Source organism: Galendromus occidentalis, unplaced genomic scaffold (genome assembly GCF_000255335.2).
Source record: "Galendromus occidentalis unplaced genomic scaffold, Mocc_1.1 scf7180000076694, whole genome shotgun sequence".
Lineage (NCBI taxonomy): Eukaryota > Metazoa > Arthropoda > Arachnida > Mesostigmata > Phytoseiidae > Galendromus > Galendromus occidentalis.
In genome coordinates, this window is record NW_003804683.1 from 482995 (window position 1) to 507270 (window position 24276).

At 51.2% G+C, this 24276-nt stretch overlaps 5 protein-coding genes across 5 annotated transcripts; 3 read left to right on the plus strand and 2 right to left on the minus strand.

Annotated features, from left to right (window-relative positions):
* The first annotated feature begins 1424 nt into the window (after positions 1–1424).
* Ocrl (Oculocerebrorenal syndrome of Lowe) lies at positions 1425–6392 on the plus strand. Its single transcript, XM_018638183.2, has 10 exons — positions 1425–1516; positions 2693–2930; positions 3133–3334; positions 3462–3590; positions 3779–4653; positions 4798–5084; positions 5214–5441; positions 5621–5813; positions 5930–6160; positions 6274–6392. The coding sequence occupies exons 1-10, from the start codon at positions 1430–1432 to the stop codon at positions 6390–6392; spliced, it is 2589 nt and encodes an 862-aa protein (XP_018493699.2). The 5' UTR covers positions 1425–1429.
* A 772-nt stretch (positions 6393–7164) lies between these two features.
* rod (kinetochore component rough deal) lies at positions 7165–15055 on the minus strand. Its single transcript, XM_003740025.2, has 3 exons — positions 14531–15055; positions 12874–13014; positions 7165–12775 (listed from the first exon to the last, which is right to left on the minus strand). The coding sequence occupies exons 1-3, from the start codon at positions 15053–15055 to the stop codon at positions 7421–7423; spliced, it is 6021 nt and encodes a 2006-aa protein (XP_003740073.1). The 3' UTR covers positions 7165–7420.
* Positions 15056–17084: 2029 nt separating this feature from the next.
* On the plus strand, positions 17085–18757 carry LOC100904890 (ubiquitin-like protein 4A). Its single transcript, XM_003739995.2, has 4 exons — positions 17085–17447; positions 17704–17845; positions 18026–18201; positions 18297–18757. Exons 1-4 carry the CDS (start codon positions 17400–17402, stop codon positions 18399–18401), a joined length of 471 nt encoding a protein of 156 aa, XP_003740043.1. The 5' UTR covers positions 17085–17399; the 3' UTR covers positions 18402–18757.
* Positions 18758–19273: 516 nt separating this feature from the next.
* On the plus strand, positions 19274–21629 carry LOC100904746 (26S proteasome non-ATPase regulatory subunit 8). Its single transcript, XM_003739994.2, has 4 exons — positions 19274–19493; positions 20360–20532; positions 20841–21153; positions 21358–21629. Exons 1-4 carry the CDS (start codon positions 19386–19388, stop codon positions 21559–21561), a joined length of 798 nt encoding a protein of 265 aa, XP_003740042.1. The 5' UTR covers positions 19274–19385; the 3' UTR covers positions 21562–21629.
* A 1169-nt stretch (positions 21630–22798) lies between these two features.
* LOC100897239 (MFS-type transporter SLC18B1) lies at positions 22799–24052 on the minus strand. The gene has a single exon (XM_003740026.1). It carries the CDS (start codon positions 24050–24052, stop codon positions 22799–22801), a length of 1254 nt encoding a protein of 417 aa, XP_003740074.1.
* Between the last annotated feature and the right edge of the window lie 224 nt (positions 24053–24276).

A 24276-nucleotide genomic window follows, 5' to 3' on the forward strand; every position in this document is an offset into this window, starting at 1 on the left:
TTAGGCCTGTTCAGGCGGACGCTTGCGTGCCGTGAGGTTTGCACAGGACACTGAGCATAAAGCCTCTCTCGGGATTCACCAAACCACCTGACGAAATCAGATCTCCAAAGGTCACAGCGGGACATGCCGCTTATGAATGAGCATGATTTGAACGAATATTCCTACTCTGAGTCTCTGCTCCTCCTGTCGCGAGCCGCATCGGCAGCTCCGCTGTCATAAGCGATGTTGGTGTTGTTGTCCATTACAGTGGCTCCGCGTTCCAAACATCGCGAAAGTTTTTCCATCTATTTTCTGAGTCTGGACAGCTGCTCCACTCCGAGAGTCCAAGCGCTCCAAGGTCCAAGGTGACCCATGAACTTCTCTCGCAACAAGTTGCTCCCCTGACCGGTCCGGTGGCCTTTTCGAATCCGGATCTTAGCGCAGTAAGTTGATAGTTTTCACGGCTCGAGTACTGCGGGAACACTTCGTCTCGAGTCTAGAACTTATGTGTCTTGCAAGCTATCCTATCGCCCCGAAATCTGGATCTCGTACATGGGGCTAATGGAGTGAGCTCGAAACCGTTTGAAATCAGAGATGGTCGAAGGGAGCCTCGCATGAGGTGCCTCTATTTCGCCGATAAGCCGAATGTTGTTATCACGCCTCTGCGCTACAAAGGACAAAGAAAGTCCAATCGAGTACTCGAGCATCACTTGCAGAGCCCTGACGAGAATCGGGGGAAGAGGGGCGAGGGGGATCGGGGAGCTCTGAGGGAAACTTCTGCAAGCGCGGAGAAACAGTCCAGGTAAATAGGGTCGAGAGAATGGAGAGTACTGCAATGAGGCGCTCATGTAATCGTCGTTGACCATCAGGAGAACATAGAAGGCGAAAACCACGGATTGCTTGTGCGTGATTGTGGGAAGAATAAAGACGCTCTCACGTGGAACGTTCCTGTGGCTCCCGCAGCAGCAAATAAAGAAGGGTCCTCCACTACAATCTCGAGCGACGCCAACGAGAGGCTCCAGAATGTTGGTGTGACACCATTTGACACTCGAGTGCCCCAAGAAGGAGGTGACGATTAGCGCACCGAATTGGACCGCGGAAGGTTCCACGAGCCGCCATTCGTCCCCGGTCACCTGACATCCGATTGACAGTTCCTTGAAGGATTAGGTCAGCCGTCGAACCGGTGGGATTAAAACCCGAATGTCCCATGAGTGCATTCACTGAATTCACCGGCAGGCCATGGGGATGTTGGCGGCGCGGCGGCGGCGTCTTTGACACAGGAGAGAACGAGCAAGCGGCCTGGCGAGGCTGAGACTGACTGACCGACCGAGCGGACGACGAATACGATCGAATTAAAGAACGAATCATCCCACAATCTAAACATTGCTCCGCAATAAGCCTCTACAGACCTATCCGCAGTCGAGAGACAGCTGAGCAGCGGAGTCGAGCCATGGAGTCGGCGTCGAGTAGTTCCAGTTTAGACAGCGAGGGAAACCAGCACAGACATGACTGCGGCCGGGTCTGGAATGGAATGTCGGTGGGGATGAGTATTGAGTGTTTATTCCTCGCTTCAAACACCAACGATCGTGCTGGCGAACCCTGCCGAAGCGAGAGAAGCGGTGAGGACGACGCCACCGACAGCAACGACTGAGTCAGGAGAGTTTCAGTGTCGGCACCGAGTTCACCGTGCACAAATTTCTCTCGATCGGAGAACCAGTGTCGACGTTGAGCGAGTTCACCTGTCGACGACTGAGCGCGGTCGGCCCCGTGACTCCGGAGTCGCAACGGAACTCCAACTCACCTCATCGGAGCTGTCGATGGTTCTGTTGTCTTCGTCACTGCTCCCCTTTCCCGTTGTACTTCAAAGTGACGTTCTTGGCGCTCCGTCCTGAGAGTCTGGCGGCGGTGTTGTGAATCTTCTGTTGCGTATGCGAAGGACGAGGGTCGCTGCTCGATGAGTTTCTCCAACGGCCGCCGAGGCCGCCGGCACTATCACTCTCACCATTGCCACCGCATGTGAGGTTCTTGACGTGAGAGTACGTGTGCTCGGGTGTACACCGCACAAAGCCCGGCGCGACCACTTCGATAGAATAGCTTGTCAGTCTTGTCTTCCGTAACATACGTCATTCTCGTGTATAGCTCTGACGTCTAACCAGAATTTATCGTTGCGTTCTCGATTGATGTAGTGGACTTGTGGTAAGGTGGTTGAGCTGAGTGTGGCGAGTGGGTGGCGGTCACGATTTCTGTTGCCGCCGTATTAGACCGACCTGACGATATCTTGCCTTTTGCGCTAGCCTAGCTTTCTCGGCCAATTACGATCGCGTCCGGTGTCGAGGACCAACAAATGCTCCGAACTCCTCCAAGAGGATTCGCCTACGATGTTCGATCTCCGTCGCTCGACGCTTGGGTAGTTGTCAACACCTCGTGCCGTGTCGCTGCACTAGATATCGCTGGACGTCTCTTCCTACCCACCTACCCAACTGGCTGCCTGCCTACCCGGCTACCAGACTGTCTGCCTACTCGATCGTCGCTGCCAAGCAGGCTGGGAGGACGGGCAAGCCGCGTTCGTCGACGACGACGACGTCGTCGTCAATATGCTGCTTTCTTGGAATTGATGATAGTTGTGGTGTTTTGCTGCTACACTCTCCGATTGAGAGAATGGTCCTCTGTCGTCGCCGAAAGTGAGGTCTAATTCTGCTTGAATCTTTTTCAGATGGACGCGAGATACATCCCGGCTCTCCGACGACTCGTGCCGCCGGATCATCGGGCCGTTGGATGCGTCCGATGCATGATCTCGAGGGGCCGGAAACGGACACCGCAAGTTTGCGTGCTCGTGGAACATATGCAAGAGCATTGCGTCCTGATATGCGCGGAAGAGGGAGCCCTCCCGAACGCAACCCTCAAGTCGGACTCGCGCTTTCCGATCAACGTAGATTTCAGAATTGACATAGGTGAGTAGCTGGACGCTTCATCTCCTCCCATCGACTAAATTCTCATCGTCGAGTCAGAAATTCGTGTACTCGAATCCGGATGGGAGACAGATCCCTCTCTCTCTCCTGTTGCGAGGAAAACGGCGTCTGAGATCCCTGTCTGCCAAATCTTCTGGAATTGTTCCCCTTCGGAGGCTGAGACGCGTTTTCTTCATTATTTTAGAACCAGTCAGCACGGTGGGAGGTTCCCGAGTCATCACAGCGAACCTTTCGTATAAGCGGAAGAAACTCATCTTCGAGGCCGACTACGACGATACCGCCGACCGTTTCGTCAAAGAGATCAGCAAAGCTTTCGAGAACTCGAAATACAGAAATACGCCGGCCTCGGACTACCTCTGGGTGGAAGTCTATAAGAACAACAGCAAGTGAGTTGACTCAATCGGAGTGATTCAGTAGCTTTTGTGCCGCCGCAGTAGCATTCATGAGTGACGCTCGAGAAGGATCGTTGTAGGAACAGAGAATCGAACAAATTCACCACGGAGCTATTTCCAGATTTTTCCTCGACGTCAATCCCGAGGACGAGGACGATCTCGGCGAGGAGAACAAGGCCTCCAGGGAATGCATGGTCAAGTGTCTCATGCAGGAACGAGAGGATGAGTTCACTGTGCTTAACGAATTTAGGTGAGAGCGATGACCAGGCTTCCACCGAATTCGAAGCATGTGTGATACATTTTAGTTTGATGCGTCACTCGGATTGCGGAAGAGCCCCGCGGTCGAAAGTGAGGCTCTGCGATCGTTCACCACGTCCCGCGTTCCTTCGTCGATGACCAAACCATTAATACAATTTTTCTCCATTCGGATCATTTCAGGATTTTCACTGGGACCTGGAACGTCAACGGAATGGCGCCTCCGGAGTCCCTATCGGAATGGCTCGCGAGTTCCGCGCCGAACGAGCCACCGGACGTTTACGCGATCGGTTTCCAAGAGCTGGACCTGTCGAAAGAAGCATTTGTTTTCGCGGACTCGCCCCGGGAAAAAGAGTGGCTGCTCAAAGTGAAGGAGAGCTTGCATCCGAAAGGTCGCTATAAAGAAATCAAAACAGTACGACTCATCGGAATGATGCTGTCGGTATTCGTGGAAGAGAAGCACGCACCGTTCGTTGCCAACGTCGACTGCAATTCTCTGGGCACTGGAATCTTAGGCATGATGGGCAACAAAGGTGGCGTGGGTGTACGGCTAGACCTGCATTCGACGTCGATCTGCTTCGTGAATTGCCACCTGGCAGCTCATGCGGAGGAGCGCGAACGACGAAACCAGGATTTCAACGATATCCGGAACAAACTCTCGTTCAATCAGATGCGTCCCGCGAAGTCTGTCAGCGAGCACGACCAAATCTATTGGATGGGGGATATGAACTACCGCTTGCAAGACACGACGAAACAGCACGTCGAGCAAGCTTGCGCCAACAACGACTTCAGCAGTCTCTGGGAAAGGGATCAGCTGCGAGACCAGCAAGCGAAACGAATCATCTTCATCGGTTTCGAGGAAGGCCCGCTCAACTTCAAGCCAACGTACAAATACGACGTGGGAACGAACCAATGGGACACAAGTGAGAAAGCTCGCGTACCTGCCTACTGCGATAGAGTTCTCTGGCGCGGGAACAACATTCGGCAACTCTGCTACAAGAGTCATGATAATTTCGTGATCTCCGACCATAAGCCCGTTCTTGCCGAATTCAGTTCAGGTCAGTCAAGAGAATAGATCGTATGGAGGAAATCGAAGGCGTTACGCTATTCGAATACATCGTAGGGAATTATTGAGAGTCTTCCGCATGTTCTCGGTCGGAAGGATCTGTTTAGGAGAATTGTTCACCGAACCTTGCCCGTAGGGATCCGAGTCGTCGACGCAGTCAAGCGCAAAGAAATCTACCAGGAGCTTATGAAACAACTGGATAAGGAGGAGAACGATTTCATGCCTCAAGTCACTGTCGACGAACACTACCTCAACTTCGGACGAGTGCATTTCTACGAACGGGTTCAGAGGTCGTTTAAAATAACAAATACCGGTCCAGTAATCGTGAGATTCTTATTCAAAGAACAACCCAAGGGTAGGCGCTACGCTAAAGATTGGCTCAAAGCGGATCCTCACAACGGCACACTGAAGAAAGGCGAATCGGTGAGCATGAAAAAAGAGCACAGTTCAAATGTCTCGCGCTCCTCCGTGGAATGGCATTCGTCACCTGTCTCCCGGGTGCCTAGATTCCGAAGCGGACAATTCCAAAAATTCTCAATTCCGTTTCCGCAGTGTGACATCACCCTGGAAATCCTAGTCGACCCAGCGTCGGCTTCGAAACTCAATATGGGCGAGGAGAAAATGAGTGAAGTTTTGGTTCTTCATCTGGTCGATGGCAAAGACATATTTATATCGGTCGACATGGAATATCAACACAGCTGTTTCGGCTGTTCCCTGGAAGCACTCGTTCGCCACATGACACCCATAGGACTGCTGCCGCAAGAAACTTTGATAGCTCTCGTGAGTACTCCAAGATTCTCGATGGTGACTGAACGACGAACAGAAGCGGATAATGGATGCGTGCGAGCATGACAGATCAGACCTGGAATCAACCGTTCCCAAAAGAAGCGTGGAACCAATGCCTGAGCTAGAGCGGGAAGCAGAGATGAGGCGTTATCACTCCTCAACCGTCATTGTAGGAAACGGACCCTGTGAAGAACGCCGAGCTTGGTGTACCGTTCGAAACCCCGACTGAGCTCTGGATTATCATGGATGCACTTCAACGGAAAGGTCTCAGTGGTGGGAATATCTTCGGGAAATCTGGAAGTCAAGTCGAGATTCAGACTGTTCGCGAGGCCCTGGACACAAAGAGGCCCGATGGACAGCTCGATGGTAATTGTCTCGAGATGAATTTGGTATTTCTCGCTCTAAGAAAAGCATCACGCGGTAGGCGAGAAAATTGCCCCAAATGACGGTCGACCCGTTGACTGACACTGGTATCGTTGCAGTGAGCGTCCATGCGGTTGCCGAATGTCTCCTCCTGTTCCTGAGCGCCCTACGGGAACCAGTTATTCCCTACTGTTTCTTCAAAAAATGTTTAGATTCATCGGTGACCTACACTCAAGCGAAGAGTGTGATCCAAGAACTACCGAAAGTCCACCGAGATACATTCCGTTACTTGGTGCTATTTCTACAAGAGCTGTTGCAAAAGTCTAAAAGACTGGAAGTTAACATTCTCGGTGAGTCGACGAAGGACGATTTTGCATTCCTTCGGTGAGCGGATTGCTCGCCTTGCTGGCGGTGCGGCTTTGAGCTGCCTCGGCTAATCAGAATGCCATTGTTTTCGTTTCAGCCACGATCTTTAGCGCCGTAATGATACGTCCTCCTCAGGACGGTCAGATGACCCCCAGCAAGGAGCGTATGAGATCTGTATTCCTCTACCATTTTCTTGTCAATCATTGCGAAGTTTGAGCCGAACGTGGAAAATAGATCCATCTCATCTTCAACTTCTCCGGATTCGCGAACACGGAAATCCTTCGTGGGTTTCTTAGGCGTCCAGGACCTGGAAGCTCATCGACATGATTTCTTCGTCCCGATGAAGCCGAGCGACAGGGGCACTCGAACGTGACAACGAGCATGATGCACATTTATAGCAACACACTGTGTGGAATAGGACTTGCCACCATTTCGAACAACCCAGCAGCTCAATAGCAACAAATGAACAATATGAGGCGTTATCAGCATGGTCGAGCTGGCGTCAGAGAGCTTCCCCCACCGAATTGGTAGTAGGAGACGACCTATTGTAAAAATATATCGCAACAATGACCAGCGGCGCCGAGGGTGCTCGCGCCTCCGTGCAGGATTTCCTCGCCGATTCATCTTTGTATATATACTCTCTTAAATCCCTCACCGGAATATAGCTAATATACCGGCACAATACATGACAATTCTACTCTGCTCCGAGAATCTGGAACACGCACCTCCCCCTTCCATACAGCAAATGTTACGCGTGGAATATCGGGATGTGAACAGTAATAAACGACTGGACGTAATTTACGTCCCTTCTCTTCAATTCGGAGGCGGTCATTCCCGGAATTACCATGAAATTCGATCACGGATTCTCGCTTGAGGCTGACTGAGGAAGTCCCCCGGGAACACTTTTCCACGCATATCCTGCTTCAAATTGCGATGGATACGAAACAAGAAAAACAATGAATGTGCCGTTGCTCTCTTCTTCACCATGTCCATTTATCATACTCCAGAATCAATATACATGAATGTACAGTCACCCGTTGGGGGATACCTTGAGGTTTAGGGAATCGGAACTCGTCGACAGGAATGTTCGACTGACAAAGGGCAAGGCGGAGTCGGTATGACTTCAAGCTTGTCATCTCACTACATACATTCAGACGATGAATCATTCAGAAGAATATATCGCACTGTCGCATTCCGAGGAGAAAATATATATATGTTCAGACCAGGGCCAGAGAACGTACAGCTCATAGCGATTTAACGCGATGCCAACATTGAACATAATCAGGAAGACCGAAAACTGATTTGAATCTCTGGAGATATAGGACCGCATCCTCGAGAATGTCTGGTCGTCCCGCTATAGCTTCCACTAACGCGCAGAGAGTGGCCTCGTCTTGGAGACAGAAATCCCTACAAAGCTGGAATGCCAGGATAAGAGAATCTCTTTGTTTTCTCTGAAGAAGATGCTCGATCACTTGGCAGACCAATTCCTCGGACGTGAGGAAGGAGTTAAGATTGAGACCTTGCTTTCGGACTTTCATCGTATACAACAGCTGATTACATTGAAGCGAAAGCGATTTGGGCGAATCACCCAGCAGCGAACCCGCCGTGGGCTCGTCGAAGGCGCATAGCACCGCCAGAGTAGATCGGAGCTGCTGATCAACGCCATACGAGGTCGTATTTTGGAAGGCTAGAAATTGATTCATCAACTGGACTCCGGTGTCGTCAGGCAGAACGACCAGTAGACGGATGATCTTGATGACTTCTTCGAAGTCCATGATACTCGCTTTCGAAGCTCCGTTCATGATCTGATTGAAGTTGAAGGTCGCCGTTACTTCAGCATGGTGATCTGGCAAACGCGCTTTCATGATCCATTTGTGCAGAAATCGGGCCAGGAGCTCCTTGGTCTTCACGTTCGAGAGGCTCGCCGTTTGTTCGATGACAGGAAGAACCCTCGCTGCCTCGAGGCTGAGCGCGGTGTTGAGCTTCTGCTCGAGGATCGTGTTCACCAAGTCGTTCGGATCTGTGCATCGTCTTAGATAGGAATTATCTTCGAAACTGTTCTCCCTCAGTACGAGTTCACACCCTAGAGCTCGGAATTGGGACTGGAACGTTTGCGCGAGTTTCGAAACGCCGTTACAATCCTCGGCATACCGCCAGAGCGCATGGGCAATTTGGACCTTGGTCTTCCCGCGGGGTAATTCATTGAACATGTGCAAGGCACTGCTTAGAGCTTTTTTCTCGTCGGTCATGTCATCGACGAGCTTCATGAACAATTTCACGAAACTATCGTCGCACGTAAAGAAACTAGCTCGCTGCTGATATTTCTTCACGAGATTCGAGAGGGCGAGGATCCGCATGTCGTCGGGTGCGAGATTTATCAAATGAGACACCGGAACCCAATCGTCGATATTGTTCCCACCGAGCTCGCTTTCGAGAACCAATTGAGGTTTATTCATGATGACCCTGAGCGGGATCCGTCGGGAAGCCACGTCAGGCATGAGACAAAGGTCTGGATGCAGGAGTGTCCACTGACGGTTTTCTTTCGCGGAGATCTTACCCTTACGGTTGTAACCCTTTAGGAAAAGCAGGAGATGCAGCTCCCGCTGATGATTCGAATTCAAGGCCACGAGTTTCTCGTAGAGGTACTGCAGGACCTCGTAACAGTAGTCGTCGACCTGAGTCAATGTTTCCTGCAGGGTGTCCCGCGTCTCGTCTGCCGTCAGCAGGGATAAAATGCTGTCGGCTTTCGGGAGCACTTCCAAATAGACCTGCTGAACTTTCCCGTTGTGTACGCGCTCGGCCGCTGAAACGACGAGGCTTTGGAAGAGTTTCGACGCGTGCGCATTCAGAGACCCAAGCGAGAATTCCTGCGCGAACTGGCGCAGTAGATCGATGTTCATCACGTGGCTCTGGGTGAGTTTTTCAGCGACGTCGTCGGCGTTCTTCTTGTTGAAGCCCTCCTTCAAAATTCTCTTCGCATCGACCCCGTACTCAGACACCTTCAGACACCATTCGCTAGCTTTCAACGTCGCAGCGAGATGAGCTTTCCCGGGCAGCTGCAGCATGTCGCTGACCAAGAGTCCGACCGATGCGAGCTTGTTGACCATGACGGTGCTGGATAACGACTGAGCGAGTATCGACTGGAAGTACGGAACCAGCAACTCCGATCCCAGCGAAGCTAAAACGTGCGCCGTCAGAAAGAGATCCGTGTATTTTGAGGATATGTGTTCTCTGATGAATGTTCTGGTACAGTCGGTGATCATTTTCGTGATCTGAGGTGGTTCGTCGATCTCGTAGTGACTCAAGACTACTCTCACGCACTCCAGGAGTTCACACGTGAGGTCGACGGCGGAGATCCGTTGCAGCTCGTCGGAGCACTGCTTGCTGGCCCCCAGGATCTTTTCCAACCACACTTCTGTTGACATCTCTCGAGTGCTGTCATCGAACGCGATATTCACCAGCTTGTTCACGCTCGAGACGACCGTAGCTGGCATCAGGAACCTACGAGCCGAATAATCGGAGGAGAACTTCCAGCAGACGAAAGGATCGACGCTGGACGTTCGATTGAAGTGGCTCAAAATCGTCGTCCACATCAAGCAGAGACTGTACCTGGAGTCGTGGAGATTGCATCTTGCGATCATAGTTGACAATATATCACTCATCTGGACCGCCGTGTAATTAGCTAGAAGATACTGAACGGCTAGAAGGCATTCGCGTTGGTGAACGTCCTGTCGGAGGAAACAGGACGCAATTTGCGGGACTCTGGGACTTGAGCTCTGCACAGCGTGAACGAGAATGTCGTAGAGGATGTCCTGTATGAAACATCCACGCTCCTTGCTGTACAGATAGAGCTCGCAGAAAACCTCTTCGTCCGAGTCGCCTCTGATGTTGCCCAAGATTTCCGCCATTGGCTCCAAAGGACTACGCAACGGTGCGAACTCGCCTCGCGAACAAGACACCAAGCAATGTTTGATCAGAGCGGCGGGTAATCCTTTCAGGGACCCGTTGTCGAATACGCATTGCAGACGTGACCATACGGTCGTGTCTGAGAGTTCTTCCTGATAATCACGGAGGATCTCCTCGACTTTTTCGGAGTCACCATCCTCGCACTGTTTCACGAGGAATTCCACGAGGATTTCCGCTCTCGACCAGCCGACTTTCGAAGCCATGCCCAACAGCTCATCCAGAGTTTCCCCAGCGCCGATCAATAACGCGATCGTGTCCTCTTCGTCGAGATCGGCGTACGGTACCGCGTGTTTCTTCAGCATCATTTTCAGGGGAATGTCTCGCTTTACGGATTCGAGCTTCTCTTTATGAACAAAGTCCATACCGATGGCGATGTCGAAAACTTCGTTGACGCACTGCTTCCACGGTATCGAGGCGGCTTCAATCATCGACAGAGCGGCTTTCGACATGAAATCAGGATTCGACAGAAGTTTGAAGAGTTTACAAGCCTTCGGTTCCCAATCGCCCCCTTCCGCCGCATCGGATCGAGTCCTCAAATAGTCGATGTACTCCAAGAGCATGTCGTTCAGGTCGATCTTGATCCTGATGCAGGTGTCCTTCAAGGTCCCGTGGATGAAGTTGCGCAACTCCACCTCGCTCTCAAGTCGATTCATGATGTAGAACATGAGTTCTTTTTCGGGCATACTCGAGAGCTCAGCTAAGGAAAGGTGGACGTGATACTTCTGAATCAAGGTCTGGATGAATTCCAAGTCCCGTCGAAGCGCAGCCATTCTGTACACGGGAGATCCTTCATTCTTGAGACCCTGGAACATTTTCATGGCGTTGATGACGATCGGCAGAGAAGCAGTTTCTTCGGAGTCCAGGCTCAATGCAGAATCGAATTCTCGCTGCAGGACACCTAGTAGTGCCAGCGGAGCTTGCGGGAACGTAGCGGGATCTCGCGTTTCGGCCAACGTTGTCGCATCGACGATCTTCAGGACGAGATCGTCGAGACACTCGGGGAAATCTCTGATGACGAACGTGAAGAGTTTTCCGTCGACGAGCCACTTCTTCAGGTTGTCGATCGTGGACGGGAGTGAGCCGAGGAATTCCACAACGGACACCGAAGACGCCGCTCCGCTGATCATATCCCTGTGTCGGAGCCAAATCGTCAGGGCTGAAGATGCCTGTTCGTTATTGAGGTATTCTGTGATCAGGGTCAGAGTTGGGGTCTTCAGGAAGCGTCTCCAAGTCTCGAAACTATCGTGTTCTTTGATGACCTTGAACGTTGCCAATTTGTACTGCGAGAGAACGACGTCTGCCAATTGGCTGCTGTTCCCATTACCGTTGTGGATGCGACTCAGATCCCTCGCAAGAAGATCGAGGATACGGGCCGTTTGCTCCAGCTTGGCCGGGAGCGATCTGATCACCGCTTGATAAACATCCATGGGAGAGGCGATTTTCACGTAGAGCTCCAACAATCGTTCGAAAGCGGCTTCGACAGATTTGATCTGACGCTCGTTGTCGGTGGTATCTACGTTGGGACCGAGCTTGTTGAGAACTTCATAGAGCTCTTCGAGGTACACATCCTGAACCGGTAACTTGAACATTATGGCGAGATCTTCGGCTTCTTGGAAGCGTTTCTTCAGCAGTAGGATTTCCAGCTTATTCTCCGGTGAGCTCTCGTTCACAGATTTCACAGTGATGGCGTTCAGCTCCTCGTTCAAAATCACGAGGACGACCTCCTCCGCGGATTTCGTGTGTTTCGCCAATTGAGTCTGTCCCTCAACATCGACGGAATATTCGAGCTTCATCGAAGGCAAACTATAGACGGATATGCTTTTCCTGGAGTCGGACTCGTGAAGTCCGATCAGTTGAACTTTCAGGACTTGATCGTTTTCCGTTGTTTGGGAAAGGGATATATCATCGAAGGTGAAATTCATGATGTAGTCAATCAGAATGAATGACCTCAAGCAGATTGTCGCCACGCATCCTTCCTCGCTCAAGGCGATAAGATATCGTTTCCCCCCTCCGACCAGAAGCTTCCGGATCCTGCCTCCTGGGAAAGCGGTCCAGACTCTGATCAGGTTTTGACCGTCAAGTCGATACAGAGATCCTTCTGCACCGCACGAAAAGATGAGGACGTCGTCGACGAGGGCTATGCTGGATACGTCGCTTATGTCGTTTTCCGAGAGATCAATCGACGATATGTCGAGAAAGTTTTGCAAGGCATTTTCGGTGTCCGCTTGGTCCTCCTGAAGGCCGTTGACATCCTCCTCGATTGAATCGTCCCCGACTTCAGCTGCCTGTCGTCCATTGGGTTTCTCGTTTTTTCGGAACCAGTGGACTTTCAAGTCACAGGTCAGCAGACAGACTGTCTTGGAGGAACATTCGAGAAACAAGAATGACTCTCCGCTTTCCGTCCCAGGCTGAAGGAGGCGTTGGCTGAACAAAGAATTTCCCTCGACGTCCAATACTTCGAGCTCGCCGTCTCGTTTGGCGACAAGGATCAGTCGGAAATCCATATCCGTGATTGATATGCAATCCGGCGTCGAATCGAGTTCCACTGCGGCGCAATGTTCGCCATCTCGGAAGATGTGAAGCAATTTGTCGATGCTCAAGGCGATCAGATTCCCGTGATGAGCAGCTTCGATCTAGAAACCAAAGAGAATGATCGAGTGAACGAACGTCTCTGATATCCAAGCTCGGATCCCTCAATCCAGAAATAAATAAATGCATCTGTGATACTAACGTCTGGCACATGAGGTGCAGTGGCCGAAGGATGAACGGAGAAGAGAGTTTCGGCTCGGTGAAGTCCTTGCACTGAAAACTTCTGGGTCTCTTGGGAGAAATCCGTTTCTATTCGGTCCCAGAGAGGCATCTCCGGCGTCGACTGGAAGCCAAAGGTCGCTCATGAGATTTTCTTCCGGCTAATTGTTGCCCCGCATGGGCCATACTCGACTGAGCGAGAACGTAGGATCTCGGAAACTGACGGACGTGGAGACTGCCAGCTGTAGACAGGACTTCACGTCGGACCCTCCCGATGGATTCACAATATTCAATAGACACCGCGGTTCCCCCGAAAACAGTCTAATTGAGCCCGTGTCAGCAAGTTTGCGCACGGAATTGTCACTTTCCAGCCCACGGTCATTTCGACCACGTACTCATCGAGGAGTTCGCTGGGGCTGGTCCAGCTGGTCAGATCGATCGGAGGCATTCTAACTTCCCGGATAACCCATCCCAATTGAGCTTGGGAACCCCGAGCCCGAATGGCATGACTGAGTGATCACCTAGGTATGAACACTGAGGCCCAGATCGCTTGTGCGCCAAGCGGCCCGGTCGGATACCGCGCATTGGGTAATGATCAAACAACTCACCCTTTCAGTGTCCATGCCGACATCTGTCAACGACGAGTCTCCGTTATCCATGTTCAGTCGGTCAACACTCGAGCATCGTCCTGTAAGAGCAAAGTCAGAAGATGCACGGAGTACGTTCGAAAACGTCGAACGCAGGAAACCAGGCACTTCGCGCCCAGGCGACTGGTCGCATACACGGAACCCAATCGACACTCCCTCACTCCCTCGCGGATCACTGCTCCTACGCGTGATTGACTTCGAAATGGTTAGAACGTGACCTGGCCGCGCACTGCAATCCGTCCCCCGCACCGATTCCCGTGACAGGAGGAGTTTAGAGAAAAAACTCGGGGGCTCGCTCCGGTAACGACGTTTGAATGGGATTTCCTGATGGGATCCGCGGGGGTTGCGATTCAACTACGTGAGTCCATCAGACTCCTCCCGATACATTTCTTCAGCACCCACCTAAATTGAAGTTCGCGAGAACTGTGACGGAGACACCTCGAACGAATTCCAGGTGTCACTGGACAGTCTGACAGGAAACCCGTTCTAAAGGAGCGCGATTTCTGAAACTGAGGAGCAGACAGAAAACGATGGATATAAATACTACAAGTGGGGGATCATGATCTTTGTTGAGGCCACAGGAAGCACCGGGGCGGGTCACAACCTCCGCTGACAGGAGAGTATCCCACTCACAAGTAAGCATTCTTTTTTGAAAATGACAATCACCTGGTTTGACATGCTTTTCTGAAAGTTTCCGAGCCCCGGAGCAACCCCGAGTCGTTTTTCTCTGCTGTCCTGCATTCCCTACCCCTTCTCTGCAGGCTCCGAAATCCGGAAAAAAACACTATTTTCATCGAAGTCCGGGATATTTTGCTCGGATATCAGTGGGAATGGGTCTTTCCGGGCTTCGGGACCTGGGAAAAAAAACATTTCCATCAAAATCCGAGAAAAATATCTGGGGCTGAACGCGCAGACATCGTCAGCGTACATCAAAGTCTCGACGAGCGGATGCCTCGTGGAGATTGACGATGGCAGATCGATTGGTTCTCTTACAGCAACTCGGTCATCGATCAGGAGCAGGTTCCTCTGCAGTATTGCGCTGATGAGGTAGAGGATCTTCGTCGGGACGCCGCTCATGGCCAGCTTTTCGATCACAGTCGATCTCGAGCCTGCATCGAAGGCGCTCCTGGAATCAACGAACAGCGTGTAGAGCGGTCGCCGCGGGCATCCAAGTCGCTTCTCGATCTTATCCTTGAGGATCTTACAGGCCGTCAGCGTGGATCTCCCTGCTCTGAAACCGTGCTGTTCGGTGGGAATCGCGCCGCAGGCCTCGAGGAACGGCGTGAGACGGCGAGTCAAGAGAGTTGACAGAAGTTTGTAGACGCATGACTTCTTAGCTATTCCGCGCCAGGATTTAGGGTCGGTAGGGCACCCCTTGCCCTTTCGGATGAGGACTAGGAGGGCGTTCCGCCACTTTTCCGGAATCACTCCTCTTCTGAGACATTCGTTGAACAGGCCAGTCCAGAGGGGGATGAGCTCTATCGCCCTGCTGATGAACTCATTGTAGATCTCGTCCATTCCACATGCCTTGCCCCGAGGGAGTCTGGTGGCAGCCTCGTAGACCTCAGCCGTCGAGAACTAGGCTTCGAGCTCCGTTCTCCAATTGAGTATCCAATCCTGCCACACTGCGCTGACCACCGGCATGCTTGTCGGGATCGTGTTCGAGTCGGCGAGGATCTTTAGGAAGTGGGTCGGGAGAGTCTCTTGATTGACGGGACACGCCGTCCTTGGAGTTCTCGACCCCTGGAGCCACACGTATGGGCGTTTTTCGGCAAGCTGGATGAGCCTCAGCTCCTCCCGTGACCTGTAGTCTGCCTTCGCTGACCTCAGGTCCGATCGGTAAGCCGACCTCGACTTTCCCAGGAGAGATCTCATATACGGCTTCTCTGCAGTCAATATCGATATTTGTATCAGTTTATTATTCATCTCCGAGCAGAGTGGGCTCCACCACGGGCGAGGTGGTCTTCGGCGGGGGTGGGGGCTCGGCGCACTCTCTGACCATATCAGTGAGCCGGTCGGTGTAGATGGACACGTTCTCGTGGGTACCTATCGGAGCCACGGTAGCCGCCACCGCGAGGAGCTTTGCGGTGTTCAGTCGGCGAGAGCGCGGGTGCTTCCTTGGTTCTATTCGTATAGGATGAGTTAGACGGATCCCTATGCTCACTGGCACATGATTCGTGAGCAGGCCGCCTTCCCAGAGGCTGTTCCTACTTCTTTTGTAGGAAACCTCCTCTCTGGAGAGGTTCGTAGCGAATAAGTCTAAGGTTGACGAACCCATCGGAGATCTGAATGTGTGTTCTTGCGGATCGTTTGGGATCCACAGGCCGAAATCAGTAATCTTCGTGTATTACGAGCTCGGAGAAAAATATTTCAGTCTGTTAATGAGTCGCCCATACGAAATTTATCGTACGGTCTCGAGAGACATCAAGTCGTGGTAAAGTCTAAAACCCTCCTCCTCCGCAATCTCATTTCGATTTCCCGCATACCGATGTCGATTATCATTTTGATGGTTCTGCTCAATGATAGCCAGTTGGAGAGAGGTAAAGAAGAGTCTCAGAGCTCAAATAGAGCTCGTATTCGAAGGAATCTCGTTCGAGGATGTCATCCCCGATTATCTCAAGAGCGACCGGAGATACGGAGGGAAGTTCCATGAGCGAAATCGTAGGCCTCAATGTTTTATGCCAGCGACTCCAAAGGACGGTTCCCCGGCTCCCTCGGGAGCCGTGAAGCTTCTCTGCGGGAGCCGCGGACAGGTTCCCGGTTCGAGTCGGGCACCGGACATTCAGGGTTCGACAGGTCCAATGCTCCGAAACCCATCTTCGTCATCTTCCAGCTCTGAGGTTTCTCTCTCCAGCGATGAAAGCTGGATCGAATGAACCGGAGAGCACCGGGAAGCTCACGAGAAATGCAACTCGTTTGAACGCTTCGGGGTATATCCGAAGGCTTCCTTGTTCGAACGAAGCTTCTTATATGAAAATTGTTTGTGAGCTCAGTGAATATATAGATTACATTCCTCACACTCGAAGGAGTCCGCCGCATCCCATCCAAGTCCCGAATAGAAGCATGTTTTTTCTAGTTAGGAAAGGAAAAAGAGTAGACAGGAGCCGCGGGAGCATTATCACTCGAATCTCCATCGTTTTCCGGATTGACGGCTTCACCACCGCACAAATCGGACGGTACCTCCTTTTTCTGGAAACTTTTTGGTTTGTCAACAAAGAATCGTCATCCGGCGAGACGGGTCTCTTTCGCCTCGCACTGAAGAAAACATCCAAGACTTAATTTTAGAGGATAAGCGTTCGCCGCTACGCAATTCCATCGAGTCAGTGCGATGAAGAGGGAGAGCGGTGTGGTCCCCCGTGATCCCGGTGTGGTCCCCCATGATCCCGGTGTGGCCCTCCGTCATCTCGGTGTAATCCTCCGTGATTCCGGTGTGATCCATATGATCAAAAAATCAGCATAGAAAAAGTGCCGAGGCAGCCGCCCGATTATGCCCGAAATTCTGTTCGAGATCATCATCATCATCCTCTGCACTCTCCCATCGTCAGATATACCAAATCGGTGCAACTTTACCCCCCGTTCTTTTTGTACGCTTTTCCTATAGACTTAACGTACGTACAATTGTACGCGATCTTAAGCATACGTACAACCGTACGAAGGTACGCCGTACAAAGCGTAGAACCGTACAGACCGAATTTCATGTCTATTAAGCCGTCACGGCTAGACACAGAACACAGAGCAACATTGCTGCTCCTGCAGCCAACAGTTTCACACAGGCGGAGACACATTGGCTTCGAGAAGTTCGAGAGAGACCCGAATGTGGGCATAAGTCGCGTGGAGTGAGTCTGTACTAGCGCTCGAAGCCATGCAGATCACTGTGAAAATCCTCGGTGGTCAGGAATGTTCTCTGGAGGTGAGTTTTACGATTGATTTCGGATCCGTGGTCAGCGTTGTAAATTTCTCAGTTCGAGTCATGAGCCTCAGTTCTCCTGCCGACTGACCCACTGTCCATCGTTTTGCGATGGCTACGGTTGGTTGAGCCATTCTCGAGCGTCATGCCCTCGCGGGAATAGAATGTTCTAGAATTTTGCTCGCCTCGCTTGTGTCATCGAACTCGAGACATTGTTTCATTCGCGATATCTGATCCGGATATCCATCCGACGATTCAGGTGACATCATCCATGCTGATAACGGATTTGAAGAAAGAACTTTCGGTGCGAATGAATATACCGGTGGAGAGTCAGAAGCTCGTATTCAAAGGAAAAACGATGCTGGACGCTTCCAAAGTGGGGGAACACACTCTTGAAGAGGGTAAGTTCTTTCTTTGTGAGCTCGCTTCGTAATCCATAGTTCTTGAGATGTCATGGACCAGGCTCATACCAGGTATGCTTCAAGGGAGCGATTGCTGTGCCATGGCTATTGGAGAGGCAGGAAAGGCATCGTTTTCCGTCCTTCGGTATTCCGGTTCCTGGAGATGATTTCGTTTTTCAGGAGCGAAGGTTCATCTGGTTGTCAGTAAGGCACCAGTCGCCGGATCGTCTTCGGCATCTAGTAATAATGCATCAAGCACAACTCACGAGCCGGAATTCTGGGCGATCCTTAATGAACTTCTGTCTAAGCATTTCGCTCCAGAAGACGTGGAAAAAATTATCAAGGAGTACCGAGCGGTGAGTTGCGGTGATCTTTTATGCTATCGAAAATTGGAAAGGGCTGCATGAAACATGGCGAAGTCCGGGAATCCCATGATTTTTCTGCTCCGCAGGATCTCGAAGGTGGACTACAGTCCTTAAATCTGGACGACATCGAGCGCATGGCTCATGGAATCGTTGAGGGTCAACCGCAAGCTGCATCAAACCAAGCAGTGTAAAATAAGCTTATTTTCAAATGTCAACCTTGTACATACAGTCTTTCGTGAATTTTCTTCCGGCGAAAGCTGATCTTAGGGAAGCCTATAGGGGAAAATCGATTGTTGTAAAGAAAAACCCCGGGAAGCGCTTGGAGTGATCACCGCAACGAATAAGTCTTGCAACATCTGCGTATACCGGTATCGAGTGAATTATGGAATGATTGAAGCTACGCGTCTCTAAATGTAGAAGATCCGTGTAAAGAAGTGAGTCGACTCGAATGAGCTGATTCGCGGGCCACCGGATGAAGGTGAGCCCAGTCACATCGTCGGGCACAACGAGGCTGAAAGGCGCTGAGAAAGGAATAAACCACTCCTTTTACCTATGCAGGACTCGTCCCTGTCCCGGCTCCGAAAGTCGGGCATGTCGCAATCCTTCTCCATAGGAGAAATAATATTTTGACCCGTCGTGGTCAGCATCCATTCAGGGTGGGAGAACAATTGCTTGAATGTCGAGAGAAGCTCCCAACCTCTCAATTTGACCACTCAGACTCGAAACAATGAGAGAATTCGCCGAATCGTCTTCAGTGAATTAACTGGTGACGGATCCCTTCACGCGGCGAGTGCGGTCAGCTCTCCGGAAAGAGGTCTTCAATCGTCCCGCGTGGATTCGAAATTTGGCGCCGCCTAGAACAACTGTCAGAGCACAGAAAACACTGCTCCGGTGATCAGCTCGGCCGATAAATCGGCGGCCGCCAGAGAGAAGGTCATCCTTAGAGAGCGTCTGAGCTCCCAAGAACGCAGCGCACCTCTTCTCGTCCCCATTCGTGACCGTGAGAGGGAAGAGAGGCCTGGCAGGGAGCTTTTTTGAATTCTCGCGCCTTTCGCGACATGACATTAGGGACGGCTTTGGCTTAGCAATAAACACTGAGTCGGCGAAAATTCCAATAGAAGCGCTGAAGTTGGGAGATATCAGGTTTATATTGCGTTACCTTGCGGACTTCTGACATGGATCTTGACCAGGTGGTGTCTTGTTACCAGCAGCTCATGAAAGAATGGAATTCGAAGAGACCGAACTACATCGAGAAATGTGGACAGCATCTCGCAAAACTGAAGGTAGGATAACTACTTGGACTCATTCGCCAAAGAATCCGTCGATTTGAATCATCTGTGTGTTTTCATCTTACGGAAGGGTCAAAATCTGCGTGAGCTCCTGGTCTGGATCATTCTCTCTGAGAGATCACCATCACTGTCCGAGAGATGAGGGATCGTGAGATTTTCAAGCGCTGTGCCGACATCTCAGATGTAATCGTATACCATCGAGCCTCCTCTTGGCGGTCCGTGTGTCCGAGTTTCGGGGAGCTCGTCGGTTGGTCCTCGTCCTGCCGCGTTTTCCTCAACTTGTAACTCCATGAGTATAGGGGGAAGGGGAATGCTCGTCCCATTTCTGTGGTCTGCAGGCTGATTCTGCATCCCCCGCAGTGCTACGATTCGCCGGTATGAATTGATCGAAACTCTGGATTCCCCTAATTGGAGGAATTCCTGCGTGCCTGATGTATTCGGAGAATTCGAAGATATGAATAGGCGAGAATGAGACAAATCCATTTGCTTCCCCTGCATCCACCTATGTCGTCGAAGTTCGCCGGTCTCTGATTAATTCCGACTCCTGAATAGGATGCACTTCCCGACATTCTTCCTTGGCGACTAGCCGATCGTTGATCCTCATGATTGGACGGCGGAGAGATCTACCGGAGCTGGAGCTCCGCAGTTCCCCAACGAGCTCTTTCGTTTCGAATATATTCTTAGCTGCGAAACTACTTCTGTGTCTCTGCTCACTCAGTATGTTATATATGGATTTGGTGACTCGGAGTACTTGACAGACTAGCGAGGTCCTGTTCCGACGGCAGATTCCTAGTCGGTAGCAGGCTCGGACCTAGGCGTGCGAGATCTACGCAGAGAGGCTGATAGGATTGAGATTTCAGGTCGGATTAACTCACTGCGCCTTTCTTCCGACGGCTGAATGCGAAAATAAGAAGGAACTCTTGGTGGCCCGCGATATCCTCGAAATTGGAGCACAATGGAGCTGCGCCGCGCGAGATATACCTTCTTTTGAGAGATACCTTTCGATGCTAAAAACGTACTACATGGATTACAAGTAAGATTGGTTAACAGTTTCTCTATTCATCTGTCTAGAAGCCCTCGCATCTCATTGAAGTCATGCCGTCTCTTGAAATTCCCCAAAGTATCGAACGAGCTTCCCGGGGTCGTGGCGCTTTGCGCAATAGAGAAGATCGAGTCGGTCCCTTCAGCCAAAAGCTGACTGATGCTCCGTCATGGGGTGTGCGAGGGAGGGATCTGGTGTCATGGATAGAGCCAATGGTTCCTCAAAGCGGTCTGAGCCGGTTCTTGAGGAAAAAATAGAGTCGTTCCCGCTCCAACTAATTGAGGATGATTCGATTCCAGGAACGATCTGCCGGAATCCTCCTACAAATACCAGCTCTTGGGTTTGAACTTGTTGTGTCTCCTGGCGCAGAATCGGGTGGCCGAGTTTCACACAGAGCTGGAATTGCTTCCACCGAAAGAAATTCAAACCAATGTCCACATTTCCCATCCAGTCTCAATGGAACAGTTCCTGATGGAGGGGAGCTATAACAAGATCTTCCTCTCGAAAGACAATGTCCCCGCTGCGAGTTACACTTTTTTCATGGACATACTTCTGGATACCGTCCGTGGAGAGATTTGCAGCTGTGCAGAGAAGACCTACGAGAGAATTTCGGTAAGGAATGACGATCGCAGGTCTTGATTAAATAATCGGTGGAAGTCGATCGAAAGAGTTCCGGATCCAAGGAAATTCACGAACTTCCTTGGAGGGAGCTCCTGTACCGGAGTAGCTCCTGGGCTCCGATTGCCTAATCGGAGACTCAGCGGATGTCATGCAGAAAGTTTCGGGCTACTGACGTGGTCATCTCTCTTCTTGCAGCTGCCCGAAATCAGTCGGATGTTATATTTTGATTCGGTGAAATCCGCCGGCAATTACCTGGCAGTTCGGGGCTGGAAATTGCAAGGGAACGTCTTCGTGTTGAGCTCGCCGAAGGACTGTAAAACAGAAGAAACCTTTATACCGGCTGACACTTTTGCATCGAAGACGATTGATTACGCCCGTGAGATGGAGCAGATCGTGTAAATGATTTCGTGTCACGAAGAAATATATGGAAGGCGAATGAGGGAATAAATATATGAATTTACACAATATGGAGCGACAGATACTCTTTATTGGACCGGGATCGGATTCATTCTGCGAAGTGACAATCCGCTCCCCATTCGATGCGGAGACGCTCCGATCGCGGCGATGAGATTCGGTTTCACCTCAGCCTCCACGCGCATCACGGAACTCCGACGCATCTATCCCGGGCCTGATCGGAGAGATACCTAGACCGCGAGGAGTCGGAACAGAGTCGCTCGCCATCGGATTCGCCGTCCACTCCACCAGATGACGTCACATCGATGTGTGCAGATCCGTTTGTGTTCGGGAAAGCGCCTTTGAGTGAGAGAGATGTAGCTTGCCGTCATGACCCCTGACATAACACACACACCATATGCTGATCGGTCATTTAATGAGTGCTCCCGCATCGGCGCTGTAGAGACGACAGCGTTGACCATAAGAGCGACAAATCCACCTTAGAATAAGCGCTGATTATCTTATCGCTAATCGCAATCGTTCTCTAGAGGAAGAAACTCCTAGTTTGGAGAAGGGAGGGAGAGTAAACCAACACTTGCATGATACGACCGCAATGCTAGACATTCTCCCGCGCTTCCTCGAACAAAACTGTAAAGAATGGTCCCACCGTTCGTAATACGGAGAGCTACTCCATATAAGCATTGAGAAAGAAATATCAGATCGGAAACTGAGCAACAACTTTATTCACGGAAAGCTCAGTAATTTCCGTGGTCAGACACGCATCCAGTCGATCTCTCTAACATGCATCTCAGCAATCGTCCATGCTTTACAATACATCCAACTTTGGACCCACATATCTTGGGATTTCTTCGAAGGTCTTAACAATCATGTCTATCAGCATGATTGTCGAGTCCTCCGTATAGATACATTTTCACATAATGTGCCGTTTGAGAATATCTACAAGAGGACGCTCTCGATGGAAGTCGGAAAAATAAACATCGAGTGCGTTCCCCGTAATTAGCCACAAACGAACTTAATAAATATATAGCAGAAAATTCTTTCTCACTCTGCTCAAACCCATCTCACAGAGAGACAGGTCCTCGAAAAAGCGCTGGGTTCAATGACCGTTCAACTTGTCGTTCAAGGAGCAAAGATACCGCATGAGCGCTCCGATAATTATTGGTTACCACTGATATTGGAAACAGGTTCCTTGTGCTCCGAATCACTGCCGGAACCGGTCAGCTCAGACCATCTGTTGAACCGGTTTCCGCAGGCATGACCTTCGCGCTAAGTAAACGGAATATATTAGAGTCGATCCGGCAGTGATCAGTGTGACGACTAGGGTTGCGTCATGGTAAGACCGATTCTCGATGATGAAGTTCCCCATGACGGGACCAATGAAACAACCTACGAAAGCCGACCAGTTCGTGACCGCCGCGGTCGCCGTATGAGCGGTCTTATTATCGCTGATCGAGGTAAGGTCAGCGACTGTCAGCAAATAACAATACACATACATCGGACCGACCGACAGTCCGAGGAGCAGTTGACAAATATACACGAGCCACAACGGGTGCTCGGCCATTGGGACTAGAGGCGCGAGGAAAATTAACGAGATTATCGTGATCAGCGGGCAGATCAGAAGCACGAGCTGTCTATGGGGTCCATCCGAGAGGAGACCCGAGACCAGGCTGGAGGCGGTGTAGGAACCCGCCGACAGGAAAAACGACAGCCCGACGAGGGTAGTGGGGAGCGAGAATCGATGGAGCAGCATCGCCAGCGTCGAATCGTTGAAAGTGTCCACGATGTTCGACGTGGCGACCATGAGCATGCAGATCAAGATCGTCGGACGCAACATTTTCTTCAATGACAGCCCGCGCTCTTCTTCGCTATCCGCTGGCGCATGTTGCGGGAGAAATCGGCCGGCGACGAAAGCCAAACCGAACAGCATCGCGCTGTGGTAGGTGAACGGGAGCGGGAAACCGCCGAGGTCGTAGAGCGCCCCCGAGATCGCGGGGCCCAAGGTCAGGCCCGTGCCGTACATTGTTTCCAGGAAGGGGACGGTCAGATGCGAATGATCGGGTAGTTCGACTCCGCTCACGGAATAAACGAGAGTGAAACCTATTGAGGCGCCGACGGATTGTACGATCCGGAGAGCGAGGAGCGCGAAGAAAAAACTCGATCCCGTCAGACCGAGGAAGTCGACTGATGTGATCGCGAGCATCGCCGTTGCGTCAATGAGGTAGCCGATGATGAGGAAACACTTGTCGCTGATGATGTTCAACATCGTGAATTTGGGTATCAACGGAAGCACTGTGATGGCAACGACACTGTTCGTGCCCATAATTATTCCGTACTGCATCGTGGACATACCGACACGTTGCGCGTGTTCCGAGAGGAACGACGCCATGTGCGAATCGCCGGCTCCCTGGAGGAGTAAACCAGCGCACAAAATAGTCAATATCAAGCCCACCGATATGGGGGCTTTCTTGGTATTCATGTCGCACGACCGTCGCCACTCGCTCGTTCCGCGCTTCCAGCCACGACGAAAAGAGTCTATCAACATCGCAAAGCCGCATTGGAGAGAGTCCGTCACGCTTTCCACGCTGGAGAGATTCGAACTACATACTCGGGCAAACGATTTTTCCAATTTACCATTCAGGCGTTCGATTGCGGATCACATGTGGTACGCTTTTCGTTCTCATTTTATCCCGAGCCCCACGA